This window comes from Siniperca chuatsi, linkage group LG10, assembly GCF_020085105.1.
Source record: "Siniperca chuatsi isolate FFG_IHB_CAS linkage group LG10, ASM2008510v1, whole genome shotgun sequence".
NCBI lineage: Eukaryota > Metazoa > Chordata > Actinopteri > Centrarchiformes > Sinipercidae > Siniperca > Siniperca chuatsi.
The window spans coordinates 27,981,570-28,006,400 of record NC_058051.1 but is presented as its reverse complement, the minus strand read 5'-3'; the positions used below and the strand labels follow the sequence as shown (position 1 = coordinate 28,006,400).

Here is a 24,831-nt window from a genome sequence, read left to right as displayed (position 1 = left end):
AGTTATTTTGTGTCCAGTTGAAGCAGCTCTAATGTGCTGTTAATTGTCCTTTCCTCTTTTATTTCAGAGTACAATATTTGCCCTGAAGATGCCAGGTAGGTACACATAATCTAGAAGAATAATGTATTAAAAGTTAAATTAATAGTGCTCTTTCTAGGAAAGTCATCTATAAAAAGTACGGTCTAGACCTGCTCTATAGGAAAAGTGCAATGAGATAACTTCTGTTGTGAATTGGCGCTATATAAATAAAATTGAATTGAACTGGATCTATAATACATACTAATTTGAGAAAAGTGTGCGCTGTAGCCCACAGAACATTGCTAACATTCAGAAACTGACAGCGGGCAGATTGAGGGTCAAGTAAAAATGCCTGTATTTAAATATCTATGATGTTTTTGTCTTGATGTATCTTCACACTATATGCACTTAAGTGTACATAATTATGATCACACACAGTACAAACTATGGAAATCAAATTACTAGCAATGGATTAATTGTAGGGAATGTTGAATGTTTTATGTGACATGAACATTTTATGAATTTTTAAGTGAATACTGACGTTTGCTGAAGGATTCACTCTTTTTCGTTTCAGGTAAAAGCGCTAATGGTAAGTATATCATCTTTTAAATAGTCAAGAACACTTTTTACTGAACTGCAGGCTGTTGAAACGAGACACTAAAAAAATCACAATAAAATCAAAGACATTTATGACTGGATACGTCTTTCTCTACTTATCTTTGAGATTAAATGTAATGTCTGTTTGTTAGCTGCAGTTCAATGTTCAGGTGAAGACGTGTGTATCGGGGACGGCGGGGTGCAGGAGCTGATCGACACCTTTGACCGGCCTGGTCAAGCTTTTGCTGCTGGTACCTATGCAGGTACCGGAGAATTTGCAGAAGCATTTGAGGATGAACCCGGGAAGCGCCTTCCCAAGGCAGGAGTGTACGCTGCTGCAGGAGTGGGATATGCACGAGCTGAATGGAGCGCTTTTGATGCCGAGGCCAAAGGGCCCAACGCCAGCGCAGGAGTTGGAGCCTCTGTGACGTCTCTCAGTGCAAGAGCCTTTGCCAAAGCAGAAGTGGCCAGTGCTTCAGCCTCTGCTGGTCCTGTGAAAGCTACAGTCGGTCTGGCAGCAGACACCGGCGTCAGCATCGGTCTGACAGGTGTAGAGGTCAAGGTGCTGGGAACGGGCCTCTCCTTTGGTCGTAAAATGAGCATTTCTCTGTTAGGGAATGGGATTGAATTTAGCTTGTGGTAGACTGTGGCTTTGTGACAAACACAGTTCTTGATGATTTGTGCCTTTGTTCCAACAAATAAACCTCTGTTGAAGTTATTGAAAGCTGAAGCATTTTTTATATGAAAGCTGTACTAATGTGCACCACTGAGATTTCTTATCTCAACCGTTTATGTATTTCTACTCTCCAGACTATTAAATTTGACTTGATTTGTCGGTGTGTAGCCGACAGTCATACAACACAACTGTTCCATCAGCCCCCAATACTGACTAAAAGTCCCAACGTGCAGGTAGTGAAAATCTACGCTGTTAAAGCTGAAACTTTGAGATTCAGTGGATTGAAAGCAAGACTGAATTGTTCTAAATTTTTCTAAAATAACTTGTGCGATCAGGATGATTCGACACTTTGGGGTTTAAAAAAACAAACACCTTCTTAGAATAGATAATCAAACTGCCGTTTATTATAATCTGGATTAGTTTACAAAACAACCAAAGTACAGCAATGCTCTGAATGATGTACAGTCTCATTTTTACACACGTTCTCTTTCACATTCTCACACAAACTTGGTAAAATGGTGTTTGTGAGCCATAACAGTGTATATTTACTGTATGCAGCTTTCTACAACATAAATACACCAGGCAGCCACACACACACATACACATCATCTGTCTCAGGGCTGCATGCGAATGGCTCCGTCCAGTCTGATGACCTCTCCATTAATCATGGGGTTCTCAGCCAGTGATGTCACCAGGTGGGCAAACTCAGCGGGGTCTCCCAGGCGTGAGGGGAAGGGCACCTGGCGGGCAAGAAAGGAGCGCACCTTCTCTGGAAGACCAGCCAGGAGGGGAGTGGAGAACAGACCTGGAGGAAGAGAGAGAAACAATATTCAGATTTAGACACCAAGAAAATGTCACCTTCCAGTCATTTCAAGTAGTGTTCACTCAGATCATTTACTCAAGTAAAAGCACCAATACAGCAATGTCAAAATACTCCATTACAAGTAAAAGTCCTGCATTCAAAATCCTACTTAAGTAAAAGTACAGACGTTATCAGCAAAATACACTGAAAGTATCAAAAGTAAAAGTACTTGTTCTGCAGACAAATGGCCCCTGTGACTGATATATTATTAGATTGTTAATACATCAACGTGTAAGCAGCATTTTACTGTTGAAGCTGTTCGAGGTGGAGCTAGATTAAACTACTTCATGTACAGCCGGCTAGTTTAGTCCAGTGGTTCCCAACCTAGGGGTCGGGCCCCTTCAAAGGGTCACCAGATAAATCTGAGGGGTCGTGAGATGATTAATGGGAGAGGAAAAAAGACAAAAAACAACACAGATTTGTTTTTATCTTTTATCATTACAATAATTACACATACACCGTCCTGCTGCCCCAAATACTCACTAGAGCACCAAATGTGGATTAATCCGCCACTGAAAATAGTCCACAACAAATGCACTATTTCCTCCTGTTTGAGTAACGTTTGCTAAAAACTACAGTGACCAGCTGTTTTAGGAAATTACTGAGCTTTTTTAAAAGCGCAATATTCATACCTTGTTTTTAAAAGGAATAGTTTGTTACACTTTGGGAAATACCCTTATTCAATTTCTTGCCCAGAGTTAGACGAGAAGATCGATACCACTCTTATATCTGTACGGTAAATAGGAAGCTACGGCCAGGTTAGCTTAGCTTAGCATAAAGACTAAAAACGGGAGAAAACAGCTAGCTTGGCTCTGTCCAAAGGTAAAAAAAAATCTGCCTGCCAGCACCTCTAAAGCTCACTAATTAATAGGTTATATAATGTTTACACTTTTTAAGTATGTACTCTAACCGGGTGCTATAGTGATGACCCTGATGCCCATGGGTGCCAGATCTCGTGCGATGGGGAGGGTCATTCCTACGATGCCACCTTTAGAAGCTGAATATGCCGCTTGGCCGACCTGGAGAGAAAATTGTGAGAAAAACTAATTTGAGAAACCGAGCGACCACTTTGTTATTTCTTTGTATGTTTGTGTGTGTTTCAAATGACCTGTCCATCAAAGGCTGCCACGCTGGCTGTGTTAATGATGCAGCCTCTGTGTCCATCTGCATCAGGCTCGTTCTTCCCCATTTCACCCACAGCAAGGCGGATCACATTAAAGGTTCCTGCAATGTTCACCTGCAGAAAACACACAAAGAAAAGTCACACAGCTGCGACTGCCATTTCTTTTTCTACTCTGTGTCTGCATCTGTCTGTCCGTCTTACATTGATAACACGCTGGAAGTCCTCCAGGCTGTGAGGGAGGTCCTTCTTAAAGTTGTAGGTTTTAACGGCGACAGCGATGCCGGCACAATTAACTGCCAGGTCCAGCTTCCCAAACTTCTCTCTGGCCAGGGACACGGCTGACTGTACGTCTGCCTCCGATGTAACCTAGGAAATGACAAGGCCTCTTTCAGCTCCAGGGCCCTTTCAGACATCACATTAACAAGCGTCTGGGATGATAAAATAGATATAACCAAGAACACATGAGAAAATGCACTGACGATACAATTTATTTGGTTCATTTTGAATGCAAGCAGGGAACGAGAGAAAGGTCTAGCATTAATAATGAATAATGGGACAGGAGAAGAACTTCACATCCATTCAGTTGTGATGGTGCTGGATGTTGCAACAGTGCCATCTACTGAGCCGAGAGTACATTGCACCTTCAGTTACATCTGCAGCCCTGATCTGTATTTTAAATGTTTCTCTCTAACTTAACAGATTTTTTGGCCACTTGGTGGCAGGTGAACAATCTGTAACCACAACATTCACATATTATCACCTTGTAAAGTTGGCAAAAGTGCTAATTTACACATCCAGCTTATACAGAGCAACTTTAGCATTCATTTGAAATCGCGTCGGTATGCACCTGTTGAATGTAAGTCCAATATTCCTCACTCTTTAACTCTAGTTTGGTTTCCACTAATCCCTGAGGGAAATATCTGGCTATTTAGCTGCTAAACGCTCCACTCGCTAACTTTGTCTGTCTGTTTGGTGCCAAAGCAGGTAGTGTTTTACATTACATGCAGTCATCTGATCCATAGGCCTGTTTCACAGAAGACATTTTGACATGTCACAGTAGGAAAAGCACAGGTATAAATAAAAAAAAAAAAAAGAATGATGGATGAATTTCATTTAGCTGCTTCAGTTTCAGGGTCTTGGTATTGTGCATGCTGTCACGGCTTACTGGGACACTGGGAATAGAACAGAGCTATCGTTAATGTAGTAATTAGTAACACCTTTCCTTTTACACTATGACAAGTTAAAAGGTCTGCTGTGAAAAAGGCCTGTTGTTAATATGAAATGATTGATTATAGCAGCTTTAAAATAACCACAAGTGCAACTAGTCCACGTTTTGAACAGCTTATATTTTCCTTTAAATGTAGCTCTTTTATTAGAGATTAGGGGTGAAAAAAAAGCATTTAAGTTCAACAAGTGGAGCTCAAATTTAGCATAATGTGAGGAAAACTACATCTTATACATGAACTGTGTGCAATGAAGCACACGCATGCATCAATGCTCACAGGAACAAAACCACAACCTCTGAAACACTGATACTCTGACATCTACCTGAGAAACTACAATTTGAATGACTTAACAAATACAGACAAGACGACGAGGTCAACAGTCTGGGTTAAAGGTTTGATACACAAGAAAAATAACGAGGAGACTGTCGGTGTGGGCTGGTAATACATGAAACCTCTGTATTAAATGAATTGTATCATCCTGTCACTTAGAAATATACATGCATAGAGGACCGGACTGGCCATCAGGAACACTGGGAGAATTCAGCTGAGAGGATTAAAAGCCTTAAAAAGGAGAAAAGCCCTGCAGGAAAGGGAAAAGAAATTAATTACAGATATGTTCACGAGCAAAGGGGACATGGTTAGTGTTTAAACAAATGCATGCTAGCAGGGCCACTCTCAGCACGTCATAATATCACAGCTGTGTAGGAAAGCAGGAGACGCGTATACATGGAAATAATATTGAAAATAAAGAGCTGTATACTCTTTTCTGTCAGGTGGAAGTACCTCCAGTTACTTAGAGCTATCAGAGCTTTTTTGGGGGGGAGTTTTTCCTCATCCGGATCGAGGGTGATAAAGGTGATATGCTGTACAGATCGTAAAGCCCCTTGAGGCAAATTTGTGATTTGAGATATTGGGCTATATAAATCAAATTGACTTGACTTCATGATGAAGTCCAGTCAGAGCTCGGATGAAATGCCAAGTGCAAAACAAACACTTATTCCTGTAGCCTTAACTATGGAAGTGCAAGTGACCAACTCTTAACTAAAGACACTTGGCTGTTTTGAGCTATTTTGGAAGTTTGTTGAAGCAGTTTCTGTGTGAAGTAATAAAACTAAAAGATATGTTACTGGCATAAACAAAAATACAGTACACACTGTACTATGGTAGGTCTGTTGTGAATGTGTGGAGACTGGTCTGTGCTGACAGACCAGATTCCTGGCCTGAATTATTAACCCAGTCCGGCCCAGAATGTATATTGCTTTTGTATGAGTGAACGTCTCCAGATCTATAGTTTCTAATGAGTTTTGGACTCACGTCTGCAGGAGCGAAGGCACAGCGGTCCCCCAGACTGGCTGCCAGAGCCGGTCCATCAGAGGAGGGCAGGTCTAGGATCACAGCAGATGCGCCGTTCTGCACCAGGCGCTCCACAGTGGCTCGACCCAAACCGGACGCACCGCCCGTCACCAGGCCGACCATACCCTGATCAACACACACACACACGGACCGGGGGTGTGTTAGTACAGGAAAAAGGAAATACAAGAACATTTTTAAAAAAGGAACAGACATGGGTCATTGTGAAAGATGGGTGAAGGGAGAGATCAAAACTGCTCTGATTAATATAAAACGCAGTTTTCACTCACTTCCTCATTTAGGAGTAGGAGGAATCAAGGAATACCGATGTGATAAAAGGCAATTAATTGATTAGTCGATGAAATGAAAAGTAATCAGCAAATATTTTGATTATTGATTTTCTTGCTAAATATTCCAGCTTTTCTTTGTCTTGTGTGTAAAATAATATATTTGGGTTTCGGACAAAACAACACATTTAATGATGTCACCTTGGGCTTTAGAAAACTGTGATGGGCATTTTTACTAATTTCTGACATTTTATTGACCAAAGGATTAATCGTCATAATTGTCAGATTAATCAATACTGAAAATGAGTTACTTACAACCCTAATTGTTTGTAAGAGGAGTTCATTATAATGTATGCTGTTTTGACAGGAAATACTTTTAATCTAAGACTGACAGTGAGGTCTGTGGATTATACACAGCAAACAAGACGTATCTGGATAAAGGTGCAGTTGTTTAATTTTTTTAAATTATTTTTTTAAAACAATTAAATCCTTAATATGTCTCTATTACATTAAATGTTCCCTGAGGGGTTTTAAGACCTCTCGTAGCTCTATGGAGACGTGTTTCTATGAGTTTTATGAAGAAGAAAACTGCAAGCTACTAAAAATGTATGTAAACAATGCTGAAGTTAAATACGTAAAAAAAAATAATAATCTGCTTTGCAAAATTATTTATGACTAAATAAGCAACAATTACAGTTAAAGTTTTGGGGGGGGGAAAGTTACTATTTATTAGGAGTTTAACAGTCAAAACCTCAGCTAAGTCCCTTCATCAGGACTCCGCAGGTGTAGTTTGATGAGATTTGATTGACAGTGCCGGCAACATAAGCAAACAATCCAACAAATGTCATCACATTTTGTTTAAAATGATGCCAAACTCTGATTAGCAGGGTATGTGACATCACGAATAAAGCCAAAACTGTCTGCAAGGCCAGATAGCACTAAATGTAAGTGACAAACTACATTATTTTTGCGATTTAGCTGGACTAACCCTTTAAAGAAATGTAAACTCTTGTCTCCAAAGTCAGTGTAACCGAGAGGCCAGAGGTTAGCAAACACACTGCTGAGGGCGCTGTGTCCACTCATTGATTATGTTAGCTACACAATGAAACTTCTGTACTACAAGGAAAGCAAGCTAGCAAGAATAAAAATAAATAAATAAACGCGCACATATCACAACACGCGCTTATTACAAGTCATCATATTCTCTCAGAGTAAACCACGTAATGCTGTGTGCGGCGCGGACAGGTATATCGTCTTCTTTTCTCACCTTGACACACCGAATGTTCGCCATGTTTGTTCAGGCAGTGACGTCACACCAAAGCGTCACTGGATTGCTTCTTCTTCTTCGTCTTCTTCTTCTTGGCGGTTGGCAAACAACAAAATGGCGCGTTACCGCCACCAACTGGAGAAACAGGAAGAGCCCAGTATATTATACTACAGTACAGTATAGTAACTTTTGCACATTCCTTTGTAAATATTTTGCACATTGCACAAACCGTAATTTAAATAATTTGTACATATTTTATTATTTTCTTATACTATTTTTTAATATCTCAGTCAGTTTTATATTTTTGAGTCTTGACCTGCAGTACTTGCTTTATCTTTCTACTGTTTATTGCTTTGCACCAAAATACCAAAGCAAATTCCTTATATGTGTAAACCTACTTTGCAATAAAGCTGATTCTGACTGTAAAAATGCTTTTGGCATAAAATTGTACCTTTTGAAGTAGTTCATTTCGGGAGAAACATAACCCTAAAAGAACAAACCTTTAAGGGCGTTGTAATACTGTAAAATCCCGGTTAGTGTGCTTTCACGACTGATGAGTGATGCCCGAAATACAGACGGTGCGAGAGCTCTTTAATTTTTACTCCCCTTTGGTCACAGCGTGGATCATGTGGAGAAGAAAGGCACACAAGCCCCGCCCAATCTGTTCTGCTTTGACCAATCTGTGAGCGTTTCAGGAAAACGCCCCCTCCGGGTATCAGCCGATTCGCAGAAAATGAGGGAGGCTGTCCAATCACAGCGGCTCTGCAGCTCACCAAGGTCAGCTCAGGCGACCAACTGATGCTTCCTCAGTTTGAACTGAGACACTGATGCATCAGGTTTTATGTCTAGTTTATTTACAAATTAAGACTTTTAACAAGGTGACTGCTGAAAGCCTGTTCAGTTTTTGTACAATTTAGAAAAAATATGGCCTGTAGTTTGACACACTGACATATTTGTACCCAACATATTTGACCCTTGCAGTCAGAAGCCTTTCGTTTGACTCAGACTCAAGAGCTGAGATCACAAAATAAATGTCCCAGTATGACATACAGCAAAGCACATAAACAATGTTTACAGTTATTAGAGATATGTCCTTTATTTTAAAGTGGATGCAAAAATACAGCATTTAAAATATCAAATCCTCTGATCTATCAACCATCAAATTAAGATTTGGAGAAGGGAGGAAATAAGAAGTAGAGCTGCACTTAATGATTATTCTCATTGTCGGTTAATCTGCCATTAATCTTTTGGTCTAACCAACCAACAGTCCAAAACCCAAAGATGCTGTCAATTAATAATCGATCAATGGTTTTAATAATATTTAAGCAGAAACTCAGCTTTTACAACATAAGGATTTGTTTTTCCCTGTTTTATATCACTGTAAACTGAATCTCTTTGGGTTTCAGACTGTTGGTCGGACAAAATAAGACACCTGAAGGTGTCACGCTGGGCCTCTGGTTATCAGCATTTTCTGACATTTTACAGACCAAACAATTAAATCAAGAAAATAATCGGCAGATTAATCAATGGTAAAAATAACCGTTAGTTGCAGCCCTAATTTAGTTTAATATCACAGAGGACAGAGCAGCAAATACTCACATCAAAATAATTGCAGATTAATTTTCTGTCAAACCGTTTCAGCTCTAATATATAAATTACAAAAAAACGAAGCATGTACTACACACTTACTACAGAAAATCTAACCATTTACAAGCTTAGCCAACATCTACCATGAGGTCTGTCATAAAGGGAAGGTATGTACATGTATGCACACACTGCAGAAGCGGGAACATAGTGCATTATGCTGCCACATTGTGGAAGGCAGTAAGTTGTATAGTTGTATCTCCAAAATAAGGGTTGCAATATCCCAAACCCCACAACAACACAACTTACTACCTCACCACAGCACAGCTACAGACACGACTGCCCCAGCACGCCATAAAAACTAACACCAAAACATAGTAACGTAAATTTGAAGCCATACTACAGCAAGTCTGAATCTTAATTTTAAACGTGTACAATTTAAATGCAATTTTAATAAGCTACAATTTCAAGACTTTTGTATTTGCATACATCTTGGTGCATAATTGTCTTCATGTTTCTTCTATGGCTGAGAAACTGAAGCTAATTTACTAGAAAGACTGAATATGATATTAGTCACATCATTCATAAGACCAATTTGTCAACAGCCAGGTACACACCAGTACAGCAAGATACAGTATATAACCAAGGAAATTAATCCACTGTTCAAGATGTAAATTTGAAGCACTGTTGGTCACCAATGGCAACAGAGGCTTCAGTCACCGTGGCAACTGAACACAAGATGTGGATAGGCTGGCGGTCTCCGTCATGTAGGTGATGGTTTGGTTGCCGTGAGAAAGACAGTAGGCTGTATAGTTATCTCCCAGATCTGGTGTGATCCTAAAACTATACAAACTACTACCTCATCCCACAGCTCCCCTTCTTCTCTGGAGTCCAAACCTAAGATACCTTTACTCTTACCTTTCTGCACAACAGCAAATAAATGTGACCCTGTTATCTTGTTCATTTCTGCCAAGTTTCTGGTGACATATCTGACAAGGACAGGAGTGAAAGAATAAGATATGAGAAAACAGAAGATGATGTAGCCTACTTCTCAAAAGGCTTGCTGTCCTTGAGGAGGGTCTCCAGTGCCGAACAAGTACCTAGGAAACAAAAAATAACATCTTAAATAAAAAGGAGCAGGACATGACGAACTGGCTTCACCACCAACGCATATCAAACGTACCAACAGCAATCACTAAGCGACCGCTAACATTTTCTGCTGATAGCTAGTATCCTAAATCAGGTGAGGCTAACACCATCTCAGCCTTTCAAGCTAGTTACCATTAGCTGCTAGGTTTGAGCAAATAAGCCCTTGTTGACATTACGACGATATCTATTATATGAGTAAGAACGAAAGCTAGCTGCTGTTGTTGCAAGGTGGTTAATTTAGCTTTTAACTGCAACACCAGCAGCCTGCCTTGTAAGTCAGCTAGCCAACAGTGTTAACAAGCTAGCTGACAGCTAGCTGGAATTGGCGGTTCTTGACCTCTCAGTCCGACTACTGTCACATCCGCCGTCCCGCACGTCCTCACGGGCCCGCGGCTGTCGGGGTCGTCTGTATCTCTAACGGTACCGATGTTACGCTCGAAGCAGACTACAAGTACACAGTATCGACCTTTCAAAGCAAAAGTATCGCAGCAAGATGTTTCGATGCCTCTCTTCACCACGCCAACAATCACGTGACTGACCACCCCAAACGAGGCCTCTCTACGTCACGCTCGTATCAGAGAGGTGTCGCGCTGGTTTTGAATGCGGATGTTCTTGTCAATCTGCCTCAGTATTTAAAAGCATAGCTGTAAGCTCTGTTTGAACGTTGTATAATACTTTATTGAACAAAATCACAATAATTAAACTTTATTACTATTCGGACTAAGTGGTTCATAATGGTCTCAGATTGAATCCGTCCATACAAATGCAACCAACGGTTTTGCCAGCAGATGCCGCCATTTTGGACTATCAAATGCTTCGAAACCATTTTCAACACAATTGCTTCATAGTTATTAATTGCTTCACAAAGCTTCGTTTCACCCAGTACAATATAACGGCGTGATTTTCCCGAACTCGTCGTCTGTTTGGGTGTCACAGCGAAGCACAGGGGTTTGCCTCAAGCCTTCATGGAGCTCCGCGTATCATCCTCGCCATCTTTGTGTTTGTGGGTGAGGTCAAGCGTAAATATCTCGAGATTTACGGGCCTGTGGAGCGCGCCCGGAACGAGACTTCAACTGCAGACTGACAGCAAATCTCAATCAGGCAATCAATCAAGTACGTTTATTTGTCAGTGTGACTTTAACCGGTTAAACATTACAAGACAGAGTTTAAACCTGATATCGACGTTGTTCGAGCTCACTTATTAACACTATATATCTCCTTTGTTTAATTAGCGAAAAACCAAAGCGCAAAAACGACAACTCGCTGTTTCAGACAATTTCCTGGATGAGACCAGTTGCTAGGCAACCGGCGGAGACCCCAGGAAGTTATCGCAAAGAAACAGTCCGGCACATAATTTACTGTAAAACAGTAAATTGCAGTTTGTACACAGCAGGAAAGCGAATAAACGCATTTCCCAAAACGTACTATTCAGAATCTGACTCTGATTTCATGAGTAACTCAAACACTCAAATACAAATTATTGTTGAATTTTTCGCTTTAATAATTATAGCGATCATACTGATACCAATCGGTCTTCAAGTTTTCAAAATCAAAGCCAAAGTGTAAAAATCAAGACACTGGACACGACAAATACTTTTTTTACTAAAAGAATAAATTTTATTTCAGCACTGTAAGTCATTTCCCAACCAGTACAAACATGACTGCCATCGTTGTCTCTTTCTGAACCATTCCTCCCCTCCCTCTGTGAGATCAGACCACCAACAGCCAGACAAAATTTAAACAAAAAAAAAACAAAAACAAAAAAAAAGGCTTTCTTTTTCTCATCTTTCCACAAACAGTCTGGTGCTTCCATAATGCTAACAATGATGACAAATTATACCAACCATAATTATAACAGCAATAATGATGATAATATTTCTATAACAATAATATGGATAGATTTTAACCCTTTTCGCTGCACAGGTAGTTTTGGGTGGCCCTGGGTGTTGAAGCACATGCATTGGTACACTTGTGGCTGAGGGCATGATTGACCAACGTGACAAGAAATGGCCCACAATGATCAACTTGAGCCCTTTAATGGGACTCAGCAACAGGTGAGGGAGGGGATTATAATGGAGCTTGGGGGGCTTTTGAGGGGGGGAGTGGCAGTGTAGAGAGAGACAGACAGAATAGGGACCTTTATTCAAACTGGACAAAATGCTGTGAGAATCCTGCAAATAGATCAGAACAGGTACAACACAACTGATGATTCCTTTCCACATTCTGTATGACAGACAATAATACTGTTTGACGTCTACAACACTACATAGTACATTTCTATTCTGGGACTTTTGGTTCTCTTTACATTGTCGAGCTCTTCCGAGACGCTCCCATTTGCGTAGGCAGTGAGGCAGGATGCTTTTATCATTTCATCAGTCACAGAAAGGGCGAATTTTTCCTCGCGACACTTCAGCTGTGATTTTTTTTTGCCTTCCTCTTGCCTTAGACAAGAAACTGGAAATTAATCGGAAATTATAAAAGAAGGCTCTAAGCCATGGATTGTAATTTGTTGACACGACAACGGTAGTAAGTCTTTTAGGGCTGCAACGATTATTTTCCTCAATTAAGCGATTAATAGTTTGGTCTATAAAATGTCCATCACAATTTCCATAAGCCCAAGGTGACGCCTTCAAATCGCTTTGTTTTGTCTATGAAACAGTCCAAAACCCAAAGAGTTCACTGTCACATAAGAAAAAGAAATCAGGGCTGCAACTAATGATTATTGTCAGTATCAATCTGCAGATTATTTTGTCTAACAAATATCAAGAAATAGAGAAAAATGCCCATCATAATTTCCTGAAGCCCAGGGTGATGGATTCCAATGGCTTGTTTTATTTAACAAACAGTCAAAAACTAAAAATGATTAATCGATTATCAAAATTGTTAAGATGTATTTTCTATCACTCGACTAATCGATTAGTAGACTAATCGTTGCAGCTCTAAAAGAAACGCAGCCAACCGAAAAGCTGGAACTACAGCTTGTTTCCTTAAAAAAGGGCTGTAGCTGCAGATGAATGAATTCATTTCTAATCTATTTATTTATTTAACTAATTTTACAAATTTCTTTACCATACAGGTCAACGATTTCTTTATTGCACTCCACATGTTATATGACATCTATATTGGAACGCAAATTAATCTCAGATTTGTGTTTTGAGGAAAATTCAGCCACTTTCAACAGCCTCCGTGCCCACACGTGAAGAGACTCAGTATAGAAAGAAGTTGCTCTATCGATCTGAGTCTGGGAAGTTAAAGGCAAGTTTGAGAGAGCACACAATAACATGTAAGAAAAATGCAAAAGAGGGCGCCAAAACCCCAGCACGACTGAAAGCATATTTGTCGGGTGTCGTTCCTTCCTATTCCTATTAGTGTAGAGCTTAAGTCAGCGTGTGTGGTGGTTCACACAGCCAAAATTCAGTCAATGAAGAATTACAACTGAGCGCGAGCGACACACTACCCACAATGCCTAAACACTTGGTCATATGTCTAAACCTGCCTTCTCACACATTCGCTCACTCAGTGTCCACACAAACACACTTCCTTCCTTCTTCCCTGTCTGTCTGCGTCTCCACGACAACCACAGTTTAAAAACACCATTACCTCACAGACTTGTCAGATAAATCACACGTGCTGTAATGTAATTTTATATATATATATAAATAAAATTATACATATATATATATAAAATCATACTCATCAGAAAACTTGTTACTCAGGGGCAAACTGTCGACGTCGGGGGGCAAAGGGGGCTTTATAGAGGGTATAGGGGGATGCTAGGTGTACTTTGGTTATCAGGTGTTTACAAGAGATGATTCGCTGCTTTGTGCAAGGGCGCAGAGTTCAGCTTAGATTAATATTGAGTTGACCACAAAATTGTTATCAGGGATATTATGAGAATCATAATACATAGTGCAGACGACGATTTTTAATTCGAAAAACGGGCAATATTTACTTACGTACATAATAAACGGTGGTCTAAAGATGCCATATAAAATACAGGTAAGGAAAATCGCAATCATTACAGTTCAAATCTCTAGGTTGGCTAAGCGTATTTCAGTACTAACTGAAGCAATGGTAGAAGGATTAGAAGATGTAATAACATTAAAAATAGTAAGAAAAACACATTTGCACAATTGAATAAAACCGTTTTGATTTTTTTTTTTCAGATTTTTTTTTCCAGACTCTGGCTAGATACATACAGAAACTGATTATCAACGTTAATATAACCTTTACTGTTAGTTGGGTTGATTAAGGGGCGGGGCAGCCCAAAGAGAAAAGAGAAAAAACGGCCAATAGAAACGGTCCTAAGGGCTAAAGGAGAGGCAGAGAGGGAGGTGATAAGAGTGAAAGATAACTCAAATACGGGGGGGAGAAGGGGGGGTATTTGTGTGTGACTGCTTTTAATGAGAATCAGTGGGCATGGTGAGTGTGTGTATGTGTGTGTTTGAGTGGATGCATGTGCTCTGTGAGGAAGATTTGAGGGCAGAGAAAAGAAGTGAATGAACAGTTTTTGTGTTTAGAGAGAGGAGGGGGAGGTGAGAGAAAGTGTCATAGCAGGAGGTGGGGTTAGGATAACAAGCATAAAAATCACTGATCAAATATCTATCAAACTAAAACAGACAAGGACAAGAGAGGGACACTACATCATGTATTGTGTTGACTTTTTTTTTTTCCATACTAGCTACTTACTGTGTAACTCAGGGTTTAACATCTATGTATCTGTGTGTGTCTGTGTTCATGTGTGTATAATATGGTTGTTTGTGTGCCTGTACCTGACACCTCTAACATGTACTTTTAAATCTGTCCATGCAAACTTGAAAATGTGGGATTTTTAGTCAGTAGAATGTGTTACCAAAATGATCTCTGATGAACTGACGACCACTCCACTGGGAACTGAAACTGCACAAAATCACTTCAGCACAAAAGCAGAGAGAATGCTGCTGGTAACAAATGCAACTGATTACCTGTCTGTAATGTGTGTGTGTGTTTTGTTTCTATGTATGTATGTGTGTGTATTTGTAACTGTTATCTGGCGAGCAAATCGAGAGAGGGCATCGTATACCAGATCACACTCTGGCTCGCCGCAGAAAAGCCATCTTCTAACAATGTACTGTTGCGATACACATATTTGTACTAATGTCAAAAAGTTGAAAGCAGTTAAGTACATGACTCCTATAATTCTAGACTTAGTATTTCGGCCAGTGGAGCTATATTCTCTAGCCTAGTCGTGGTGTCTGTATTACAGTCCTGTGTTAAGCCCGACGCTGTTACCTACTCTTAACCTATGAACACCTACACCACTCGTATGCTTAATCCCTACCAATAACGGCTAAAAGTCCGAACTTCTGATTTCATTTGGTGTTGGTGTAAGAGACGGCGGCGCGGCCCAGCCCTGTGATGATGAGCGTAGGCCTACACTCATGGCTGGGACAACTGTCAGCGTTTCACTGTAATGGTTGAGTTCATAACTGAGGGGATGTCTGACGCGACTACATTAACACTTACATATATAGTCAGGGTTTTTTCCTTCAAAATGGCATTTCATAAGAGCTTTTTCCATGTCAATTTTGTGGCACACGATAGAGCACAAGTCATCAACATAGTAAGAAAATAAGGTGCTTCTTGTTGACTTGCCTTTTTTTTTATTTTTAACATAGTGAGCTCATTTCAACCTCTCTTAGTAAGATTAAGATTGTTCATGGCCAGCATCTCTCAGGCAGTTATCTGTCGGTCTTACTGCTATTTATTTTATTTTTTTTAACATTTGCAGTTGTGCTACCAGGAATTGGTAAGTTATATTTCCGTAGTCAGATGAAACCTACTATGGGGGACACATCTCATTCTCTACAAACATAAGTGCTCTAATAAAACAATTCATTATCTTAGAAGTCTCAGATTGTGAGCGGCACACTTGAGTCCGCCATGAGGCCTCTCTCTCTCTCTCCTGTCGCGTGACATGTGATCCAACCCATAAAGCCTCTGCCGTGTTTGGCTGAGGTACTTCAGGGCAGGGAAGTGCTTCCTGCTGGTCTAAAGTGACACACCAGAGCTCTGCGGGGCAACAGCTCTTAAGTGTTGGGCTATCGTCATGACAACAGTTGCTCATTCACCACCAGAGGGTGGAGGGATCTTTGAGGCTTTGTTGCCACACCCCTTTTATATCACTGGCTGCCTCAGTCGGCTAGCCTTATTAAAATAGACTTTGGAAATAACTTTTTAGAAATCTGAAATGATTCCCAGGAATCCTTGATGTGGAAAATTAGGAGTCCTTTCAGCTTCGTTGCAAAGTTCTTGATTGAATGTGTGAGGCCAGTCTGAAGGGAACTCTGCCTGGCAGCAGTTACCCAAATCCTCACCATTCATTTCCATCTTTTGCTGGGCAGCATTTTTCTTTTCTTTTTGGCCTTAACTCCAGAAGGTGCCTCAGAGTTGTTCCATTTCTTTATCACCTGGTAGAGGACTGTCCAGTGTGGTTTAACATTTTTTAAAACAAAGTGCTTCTTTGTCTGAAACCACTCAGAATCACATTCTGACGTCTCTCAAATAGATCTTTACCTTTAAATGTAGTTCTACAAGTCATAATCATTTACTAATGCGCGGGGGACACCCCTCAAAGACTGTCAATTCACCTGTATGGGGGGGGCTTGTTCAAATTCACTATATTTAAAAAGAACATTAAGTGCTTCTGTTGGGAAAATACAATCAAAGCTTTGGGAGAAGGGGACAATGGGGATGGGAAGATAATATAATAATGCACTTTTTTTTGAGGAGCAGGGTAGTATATTGCATACTTTGGGGCTTAAGGTGCATAAATTCATGGGGTCTCTTAGCACAGCTAAGCAATAGGCCATGCTACATAGGTCAAAGTAAGATAGCACGCTAATACCATGGTGATGCAGAAGTGCTCCTGTGATAGATAACAAATCAATCGGGGTTCGTTGCTAGTTAGCATACTAACACTGTGTGTTTAGCAGTGCTGCTAGAGTTTGTGGGGCGAGGGTCACTGCACAGAAGAATGAATAGTTAAAATCTTTCCCACATATCCAGAGTCAAACTCCGAACACCTCTCTGAACTCATGCAAGACAAACCTCACATGAGATGGCAACACACGGACATCAACACACAACTACCGACCACGGCGACCAGGCCTAGATGACGTAACCATGGAAACCACATCCAATCTGTCACCGTAAAACCGCAAGCTTAACATCTGTGTGCAGAGATTCAAACAATGGGACCATTTAAAACACAAAATAAGAAACTGTACTGATACTGTACAGATACCCATACATAGGAGGGAGCTCGTTTATTATTTATGTTATTTAACTCTGAGTGCGGGAGGGAGGCATTTAGGATTTTTGAGGGGTGGGGCGCTTACAGACTCATGGAGAAAACCTCTCTTCATAAAACAATGTAAAACCACATGAGAAAACTAAAAAGGAAGTAACAGCTAACTGCTTTAGCCTATCACATGGAGCAGCAGAGAAGAAGAGGAGGAGCCTCACTTCACTTCCTGCTCCATGTGATAATGTGCACAGCTAGCAGGCAGGGCTACAAAAACAGGGAAAGGCAGTCGAACACAGAGAACTCTCTCAGAGCAGTGCATCCCACGAAGGATGCCATCACTCCTCCTTCTGTAGTGCTCCGTCTGACGGGCAGTCGTCAAGGCAACAGGGGGCCTCCACTTCCACCCCCTCTGATTGGTTGTCTCTGCTGGCTAAGGCACACGGGATTGGCTGGGCCAGGGGGGCCAGCTCCAAGGGCTGGCCGATGGCGGAGGTTGCTGAGCTGCCGTTCAGCTGCTGAGTTGCAACCTCTGGCGTGGAGCCCGCCTCCTCTGAGGGCTTTGGGGGACTGCTGGATGGGGGCGGCGGCGACGTCTGGAGGAGGGCAGTCAGACACCATTTTAACAGAACAGCAGGAGGCATGATGGCAAGTAGGGATGTGACAAAGAGGGAATTTATAGCTGTGATGTTCTCTGGTGATCACTATTCATGTAGGAAAATGTACCACAAGATTAAAGAGCTTTATGTTAAAGTTTGGTCTGTTGCTCGTGTCATACCTGTGTTCTGTTGGCAGGTGCCTTTTTCACTCCCCTTACTTTCGCTGGAATCTCTTTCCCTCTCCTGTGATGAAGAAACAGAAAGACGTTCGGATGTGGAAGACAACTCATTTCAGTAGTCCGCTTTAGGGCTCGATCCCACGGCAGAGGCAAGATTTTAACACAGAATTAGTTCATGGTAGCAAATAAATCCATGCGGGCAGTTCACTTCAAGATCAACTCTGCTGAATTTTGACAAGCAAATTCACGCTCTCAACCAACAGCAATCCCTCAACTCCAGAAATGTAGGAATCTATTTTTTTCTGCCAATATCTTTTCTCTGGTAAGATAAAAATTGTAGGGATGATTCTCATCTTCTACGATTCACAAATTTTTTTGTAATGTTGACGGAACAAAAAAAGTGGAACTCAACCGCGAGGGCACAGAGCAGCACCCGGGCAGTGTACAGTGCAAACACATTAGAGTTATCTTGTAGTTTATCTTCAAAAAAGGCAAACGTTTGGGCGCATTTTGGATTAAATAACATTTTAATTAGCTTTGCAAGACAAAGGTGTACGCCATTACCCAGAGACTTGCGGTAGTGGGGTGAAGCGTCGAACTCCACCACTAACAGATGAGAGCAGCTGACCAACACACACTGCAGCAGCTCATTACAAAACTCTATAGAAAATAACTTGGTCCACAGTCTGTCTCACTTCAAAAGACCAGAGCCCTACAGAGTTCTGGGTAACGATGGCTTTCCCCAGTACTAAAGTTCAACCAGAGTATTCTCCACTGCTGGAGACAAAATGTTAGTAACAACACAGCTTCCTTTTTCCCAGAACACATACAGCTTTTTATAAAAAATAAAAACAACCAGTGATGTTGGTCAGTAAATTGCACTTTCATTTCATTATTCTCATACAGGCAGAAGACTAACGGCTAGTACACAGCATCCAGCTACGTCACGTTCAGGCTCCTTTCCCGCCCACTATCTTTATCCTATTTTTGCCGGAGCAGGTCGCGTCTCTGAAGCATGGAGTCCACTTGTGAACGTATATCAATGCCTGTATTTACTAGCAGTTGACTTAAAAATAATTTTAATGATGCATTTCATTTTTTCTGACTTGGTCTAGACACCTACACAGATAATGTAGTTTTGGTGTCTGTAGTTAGTGAGAGGTGGAGAGAAGGAGAAAAGGGAGGGAGGGAGTAAGCCTGTTAAACCTCCGTTCAGTCTCCTCTTTCTCTCTGCGATCACCGTCGCTGTGTTTTAATGCAGCCGAATTCAGAATATAGTTGTTCCCATTTACATATTTTTGTGTTTCTGTTGTCAGATGACAGGGCGAGGGCGAAATTTGATCGCAGCTCATAAATATTATGTTGACCAGCAGTCATTAACAAGCTGCTGAGCTGCAGATGAAATAATAATTTAAGATCACATCGTCATGCAAATTACACGTAAATACGGGTTAATGACAGCAAGCGCGCTGTGAGATCAGCTACATTCACAACTTTAAATGAGTGAAGTTCGAAGCAACAGAAGGTTGTCATATTCAAGTACAGCCAAAAAGCATCTGTTGCCATCTAAATGAGCTGCAAATGTGTATTTATGCTTGTAGAACAGGAAAATGTCGGCAAAATAACTATACACTATATTATAAAAGTGGCTGCTGAAGAACAGACGCTCCGCAGTGGACAGTGAAACCGTGACGGAGCCAGATGCTGTGTACATTCGGCGTAAGATGCTTCCGAATTGATGTAGTTAAATACTTAAAATGAAAAAGCTGCTAATAGTGAAAATAGTGCCCCTTTATTTAAGATTCCTACCCCTACAAAAATGAAGTGCAAAAGCCCTGCGGTTGGTTGGCATGCTTTACAGTCAATAGTGATACACAATCAAGTGGAAGGTGTTCTTAAATGTGCTTTGGTGGCAAGCTAGCTAACTTGCTGGCTTGATTATTTATCAATTGAGTATTTATCTTCTGGTATTGCCAATAATTGCAATCATTGCTCTGCCAGTCTCTAGGCTGACACGGAAGAAATATTTTCTATGAGCTCATTGCCTCTAGCAGTAATTAACAACAGCCTGTTTGCCATTGAAGAAAGCAGATATTAATATTAATGCAATCACTGTGACTAAACAGCATTTAAATGGTTTGAGTATGGACTTCTAAACCACAGTCATAATGACAGCATATGCAATGTTTTTACAACCTTGGAAAACTGGTGGTTTTACAGGCAAAAATGTCATTTTTTAATTTGACTCTATTGATTAAAACATCATCATCAACTTACTCACCCTCTCCCTGCTCCCACTGACACCACCTGCATGTTGAACCCCCCTCTCCCACGGATTGGTTTGTTCCCAGCCCACTGGCCAACAACCATGCCAGCTATCTCCAGTTTCCCTCCCTGAGGGGGGATGGACTGAATGCCTGAAGAAAGAAGAAAAAATGTGACTACTGAGACTTTTCTTATTGTAGAGTCTCAAAAATTCCATACTACATACTACCTGTATACAGTATGTATTATATACTATTGTTTTAAAGTACAGTATACTGTTTTTAGCAGTCAGACTATGAGAAATCTGGATTTTTTAACAGTTTTTTATTAACAAGAAATTATATATGTGCCACAGTGCTCAGTTTGTATGCTCCACATATCTGGAACAAACTCCCAGAATCAAGGTTTAACACTTTTGCCTTTATTAAATTAAATTTGGGACAAATTATTCCTACCTGGCACTGCACTGTAATTTTTATGTTAATCTGTTTAATTCTATTTCAGATTATTTTTATCTTCTTTTAATAGATTTTTTTCAAATGGCAGTGCATGCTAGGAAATGTGGGCCGGCGCTATCGCTACAATACTCTCCGCACCGCGCAGCACATGTAGTAGAGCGTCGTGTGCACAGCTGAGCAGACGTAGTGGAATCAAAGCGGTGTGTTCACGGTAAGTTGCTAACTAGTTTGTGAAATACATTGCTGGAAAGTTAATAATTTACCCCTTTCAATATAAATATAATATAACTCTGTCCCTGACAACCGTCACGGCCCCTTTGTTCCTGGAGCTGTTTCATCACCATCCACAAAGTTTTTCTAGCTGTCAGCTGCTCCTGCATTTCCTTTACGCATCGCATTGTGGGACATCAACACCATTAAAAATGTTTTGGTTTTTTTTTTAGAATGTATACTGATTGTTTTGAGTATGCTGTATTTTCTCACTTTTCCAATATGAACACAATAGCACAATAATAACCCAAAAGCTGCTGAGAAGAGTTGGTAGTATGGAATTGGAACAAAGCGAAGAGAAAATCTACATGCAAGTATGCTTAAAAACTGACAGGTAAAAAGAGAAGGATCTCTATACCTGGGAAGGCTCTGGGTCTGTGCTGGGCTGGGTGATGTGGATGATGTGGGTGATGATGAGGGGGCATGCCGCCCATGGGGCGAGGCGGGTAGAGAGGAGGCATGGGGTAGAAAGGGGACATCATGGCGGGGGGGAGGAAGGCAGGAGGTGGAAGTGGAGGGGGAGGAGGAGGAGGGCGGGACAGGTTGATGCCCTCAAGGATTGCCTGACGCATCTTCTCGACCTTGGACACCAGCTCCTCCTGCAGAGCAGAAAGACAACTGAGACTGAGCCTTTCAGGTACAGAGTTATTGATGTGAAAACACCACACAGCCTGGGAATGTCTGAGTGGGAACACTGAATAGTAGAGATGTCCTGAGACGATCCTAAGAATGGGTACTGACGCTGATCCGGGCACATTTTAATGGATCGATATCGGCTAAAAATAAAGCTGATCCTTTCTTTACTGAACTCTGCTGTGTTTTGTCCTGCTGGTGTTGCAGCGCTGCTCTCCTTAATGACAGCCGGGCTCTAAAGCCTGAGTGGACTAAGTGTTTCTGTAGTCAGTACTCCAACAGCGTGATTGCTCTTCTGTGTAGCAGATTGCGTCACGCCAGTTGCAGGAGTCACATTTTCCCAGTTCAACTTTCATATCAGTATTTTAAGCTCATCAACTTTATAGTTTTGAATCAGGACCTTCAGTATTTGGATCAAGTAGGTTGAGAAAAATAAGGTGTGACGGTGTAGTCCCTCATTCGTCCAGGAGTGTTCTATCGTAGAAAAGGTTTCAGTCGTAGTCATCTGGACACTGTTTTCAGAATCAAGACGTTTCGGCTCCCATCCGGAAGTCATTCTCAATTGTGAAAAAATTGGACGGGAACTGGAAATTTAAACTACTCTGAGTTACATAAGCCCTGCCCTCAGGAAGGAATCTGCCTGAGTATCTGTAAATAGCTAGTTTCACCTGAAACTGACCTAATAGTTTCAAGATGGCCCAGTAATCAGTAATCAGGCCTATTGTTCTCTGGCTGCATCTACTTCATCACTGCTAAGTGCCTGATTAGCATGTGATAGGCGTGACCAAGGTGATAATACACTCTGATAGACTGTTTTCGAGTTCCCGAACCAGATCCACGGTTTTCTGCCCAAAATTCTTCAAAATAAGACGGTGTAGTCCCTCATTCGTCCAGGAGTGTTCTATCGTAGAAAAGGTTTCAGTCGTAGTCATCTGGACGCTGTTTTCAGAATCAAGACGTTTCGGCTCCCATCCGGAAGTCATTCTCAATTGTGAAAAAATTGGACGGGAACTGGAAATTTAAACTACTCTGAGTTACATAAGCCCTGCCCTCAGGAAGGAATCTGCCTGAGTATCTGTAAATAGCTAGTTTCACCTGAAACTGACCTAATAGTTTCAAGATGGCCCAGTAATCAGTAATCAGGCCTATTGTTCTCTGGCTGCATCTACTTCATCACTGCTAAGTGCCTGATTAGCATGTGATAGGCGTGACCAAGGTGATAATACACTCTGATAGACAAAGTCTATCACAGTGTCCAGATGACTACGACTGAAACCTTTTCTACGATAAAAATAAGGTGTGCTGAATTTATTGTTATTTCAATGTGTCAGATACATATTTAATCAGTCATTTAATCAATTTAGGTAAATGTAAGTATCGGATATGACTCTGAACCAGCAGATACCGAATTTTGGGATCGGGGCCAAAAGAACTTGGGGGATGGGGATGGGGATCACATTCTCACTTCCCTCAGCAACTATTGTCTAAGAGCCCTTGAACCAAAGCACTAAAATGCTTTATGAACTAAATTTCACTGACTTATAACTGTTACACACATCCATCATATCATCACATCTTCAGTTCATTTCTGCCCATCACCATGCTGCCACAGGATTACACACACATTAAACACACTCAGGTTCGTACCTGCCCCTCACACATGTCCAGCAGTGCAGCCCGGTCGCGGGCGGCCCGGGCCAGTTTGCTCTGGAACAGTTTGCCATCAAAGAAGCCCCAGGGACAGCAGTGTTCCCATGGTAACGGCTGGCCGCACACATCGTTGATGAACAGCGCTGTATCAACGCCAGCCATAAAGAGAGAAGCCAGCTGCACGCCACGGGCATCCACCTTCTCCACCTAACAGCAAACACGCAAATGTAAAATGACAGCATTTTTAAACTGTAGGCAGAACACAGAGACGAGTAGTAGAAAAGCTAGAAGTGACAGTGCAGAAGAGTTGTGAATCATGAAGTCTTGAACATATGGTATGTGGGCACACGCATTACATCTTGTCTCAAGGGAGACACTTCCAAAAGAATCTGGCTTGTAATTCCAATATCACTTACACTACTAGTCTTAAAGAAGTGTAGTAAGATTAGTGCATCCAGCAGCTGTACAACTGAGTTTGAGGATGCATAAATCTTGTGCAACAAAATTTTTTACAACTCAAAACTGCACAAAAGGACAAAAAACAATGAAACTAGAAGCAAAATGAGAAGTGTGCAGAAAAATCTGTTTTCTGTGAATCCCTGATCGAGGATTATCAAACAATGAGGGAGTGAGGACTGAGGGGTTACCTTGAGCTCCTGTAGCTGGTCGGGTTCGTAGAGCTGGCTGGAAACAGCCTGAGCCAGAAAGGCATCTAGCTCATGTCTCTGGAGGATCCTTCCCCCAGGCCACTGCATCATATACCTGAGAGAGAAGGAAATCAAAGCTCACTTCAGAGAAAGAACACAGAACTACAGTGTACTGATGCACTCTACATGCATTAGAAACAGTAAAAGGCTCTTATATATAGGAAGACTGATAAGTGCTGACAAAAAAACAATGTTGTACATAGGATTGGGTTTACGGTTTTGCCGGTCCAGTCCACAAGCTTACACCGGTTTGATTTTATGTGAACTGACTGAATTTGTCATTGTGAGATGTTAAAAAGAGACAAGAAGCAGTTCTAAGCATGTCAACCCTTTATTGACAGCTGGGACCAAGAAATGTAACAGCCACCTCACTAATGGTTAAAACTATAAACCAGAGCAAAAATGAAAACATAAATCACCATGTTCTGAACAGACACATTACAAACACTAACAAAAAGTAGCATTTGCATTTTGGAACATAAAACAGCAAACTTAAACTACTCGGTCCAGCACTCGGCATGATGGGAAATGTGGGCGGTCGCTACAACATTCTCAGCACTGTCTGCAGCCCAAGTAGCAGAGTATGCATCACAGCTGAGCAGATGGTGGTGCGGAGTCAAGCGGTGTATTCACTAACTTGTTTGTG

At 41.2% G+C, this 24,831-nt stretch overlaps 2 protein-coding genes across 3 annotated transcripts in view; both read right to left on the bottom strand.

Annotated features, from left to right (window-relative positions):
• Positions 1 to 1,667: 1,667 nt before the first annotated feature.
• Positions 1,668 to 11,011, bottom strand: hsd17b10 (hydroxysteroid (17-beta) dehydrogenase 10). Of its 2 annotated transcripts, XM_044210086.1 has the most exons (8): positions 10,477 to 11,011; positions 10,039 to 10,090; positions 7,407 to 7,541; positions 5,817 to 5,981; positions 3,478 to 3,642; positions 3,262 to 3,390; positions 3,064 to 3,172; positions 1,668 to 2,096 (listed from the first exon to the last, which is right to left on the bottom strand). In XM_044210086.1, the coding sequence occupies exons 3-8, from the start codon at positions 7,428 to 7,430 to the stop codon at positions 1,906 to 1,908; spliced, it is 783 nt and encodes a 260-aa protein (XP_044066021.1). In that variant the 5' UTR covers positions 7,431 to 7,541; positions 10,039 to 10,090; positions 10,477 to 11,011; the 3' UTR covers positions 1,668 to 1,905. The 2 variants fall into 2 exon arrangements, with proteins under 2 accessions (XP_044066021.1, XP_044066022.1); XM_044210087.1 differs by lacking the exons at positions 10,039 to 10,090; positions 10,477 to 11,011 and adding an exon at positions 7,907 to 7,925.
• Positions 11,012 to 11,730: 719 nt separating this feature from the next.
• Positions 11,731 to 24,831, bottom strand: part of fam120c (family with sequence similarity 120C) — a 29,757-nt gene continuing 16,656 nt past the window's right edge. Inside the window, exons 12-17 of the mRNA XM_044210076.1 lie at positions 24,126 to 24,240; positions 23,476 to 23,685; positions 21,554 to 21,794; positions 20,484 to 20,619; positions 18,203 to 18,266; positions 11,731 to 18,020 (exon numbers count right to left, since the gene is read on the bottom strand). Of these exons, the coding sequence (XP_044066011.1) occupies positions 17,763 to 18,020; positions 18,203 to 18,266; positions 20,484 to 20,619; positions 21,554 to 21,794; positions 23,476 to 23,685; positions 24,126 to 24,240 (1,024 nt within the window). The 3' untranslated portion in view covers positions 11,731 to 17,762. The remainder of the gene's footprint in view (positions 18,021 to 18,202; positions 18,267 to 20,483; positions 20,620 to 21,553; positions 21,795 to 23,475; positions 23,686 to 24,125; positions 24,241 to 24,831) is intronic.

Coding starts and splice junctions, on each gene's coding strand:
- hsd17b10 (XM_044210086.1), bottom strand. CDS start 7,430: ATGGCGAACATTCGGTGTGTCAAG. Junction 3,391..3,477: donor ACTTCCAGCGTGTTATCAAT/GTAAGACGGACA, acceptor TGTTTTCTGCAG/GTGAACATTGCAGGAACCTT. Junction 3,173..3,261: donor TGGCAGCCTTTGATGGACAG/GTCATTTGAAAC, acceptor TTTTCTCTCCAG/GTCGGCCAAGCGGCATATTC.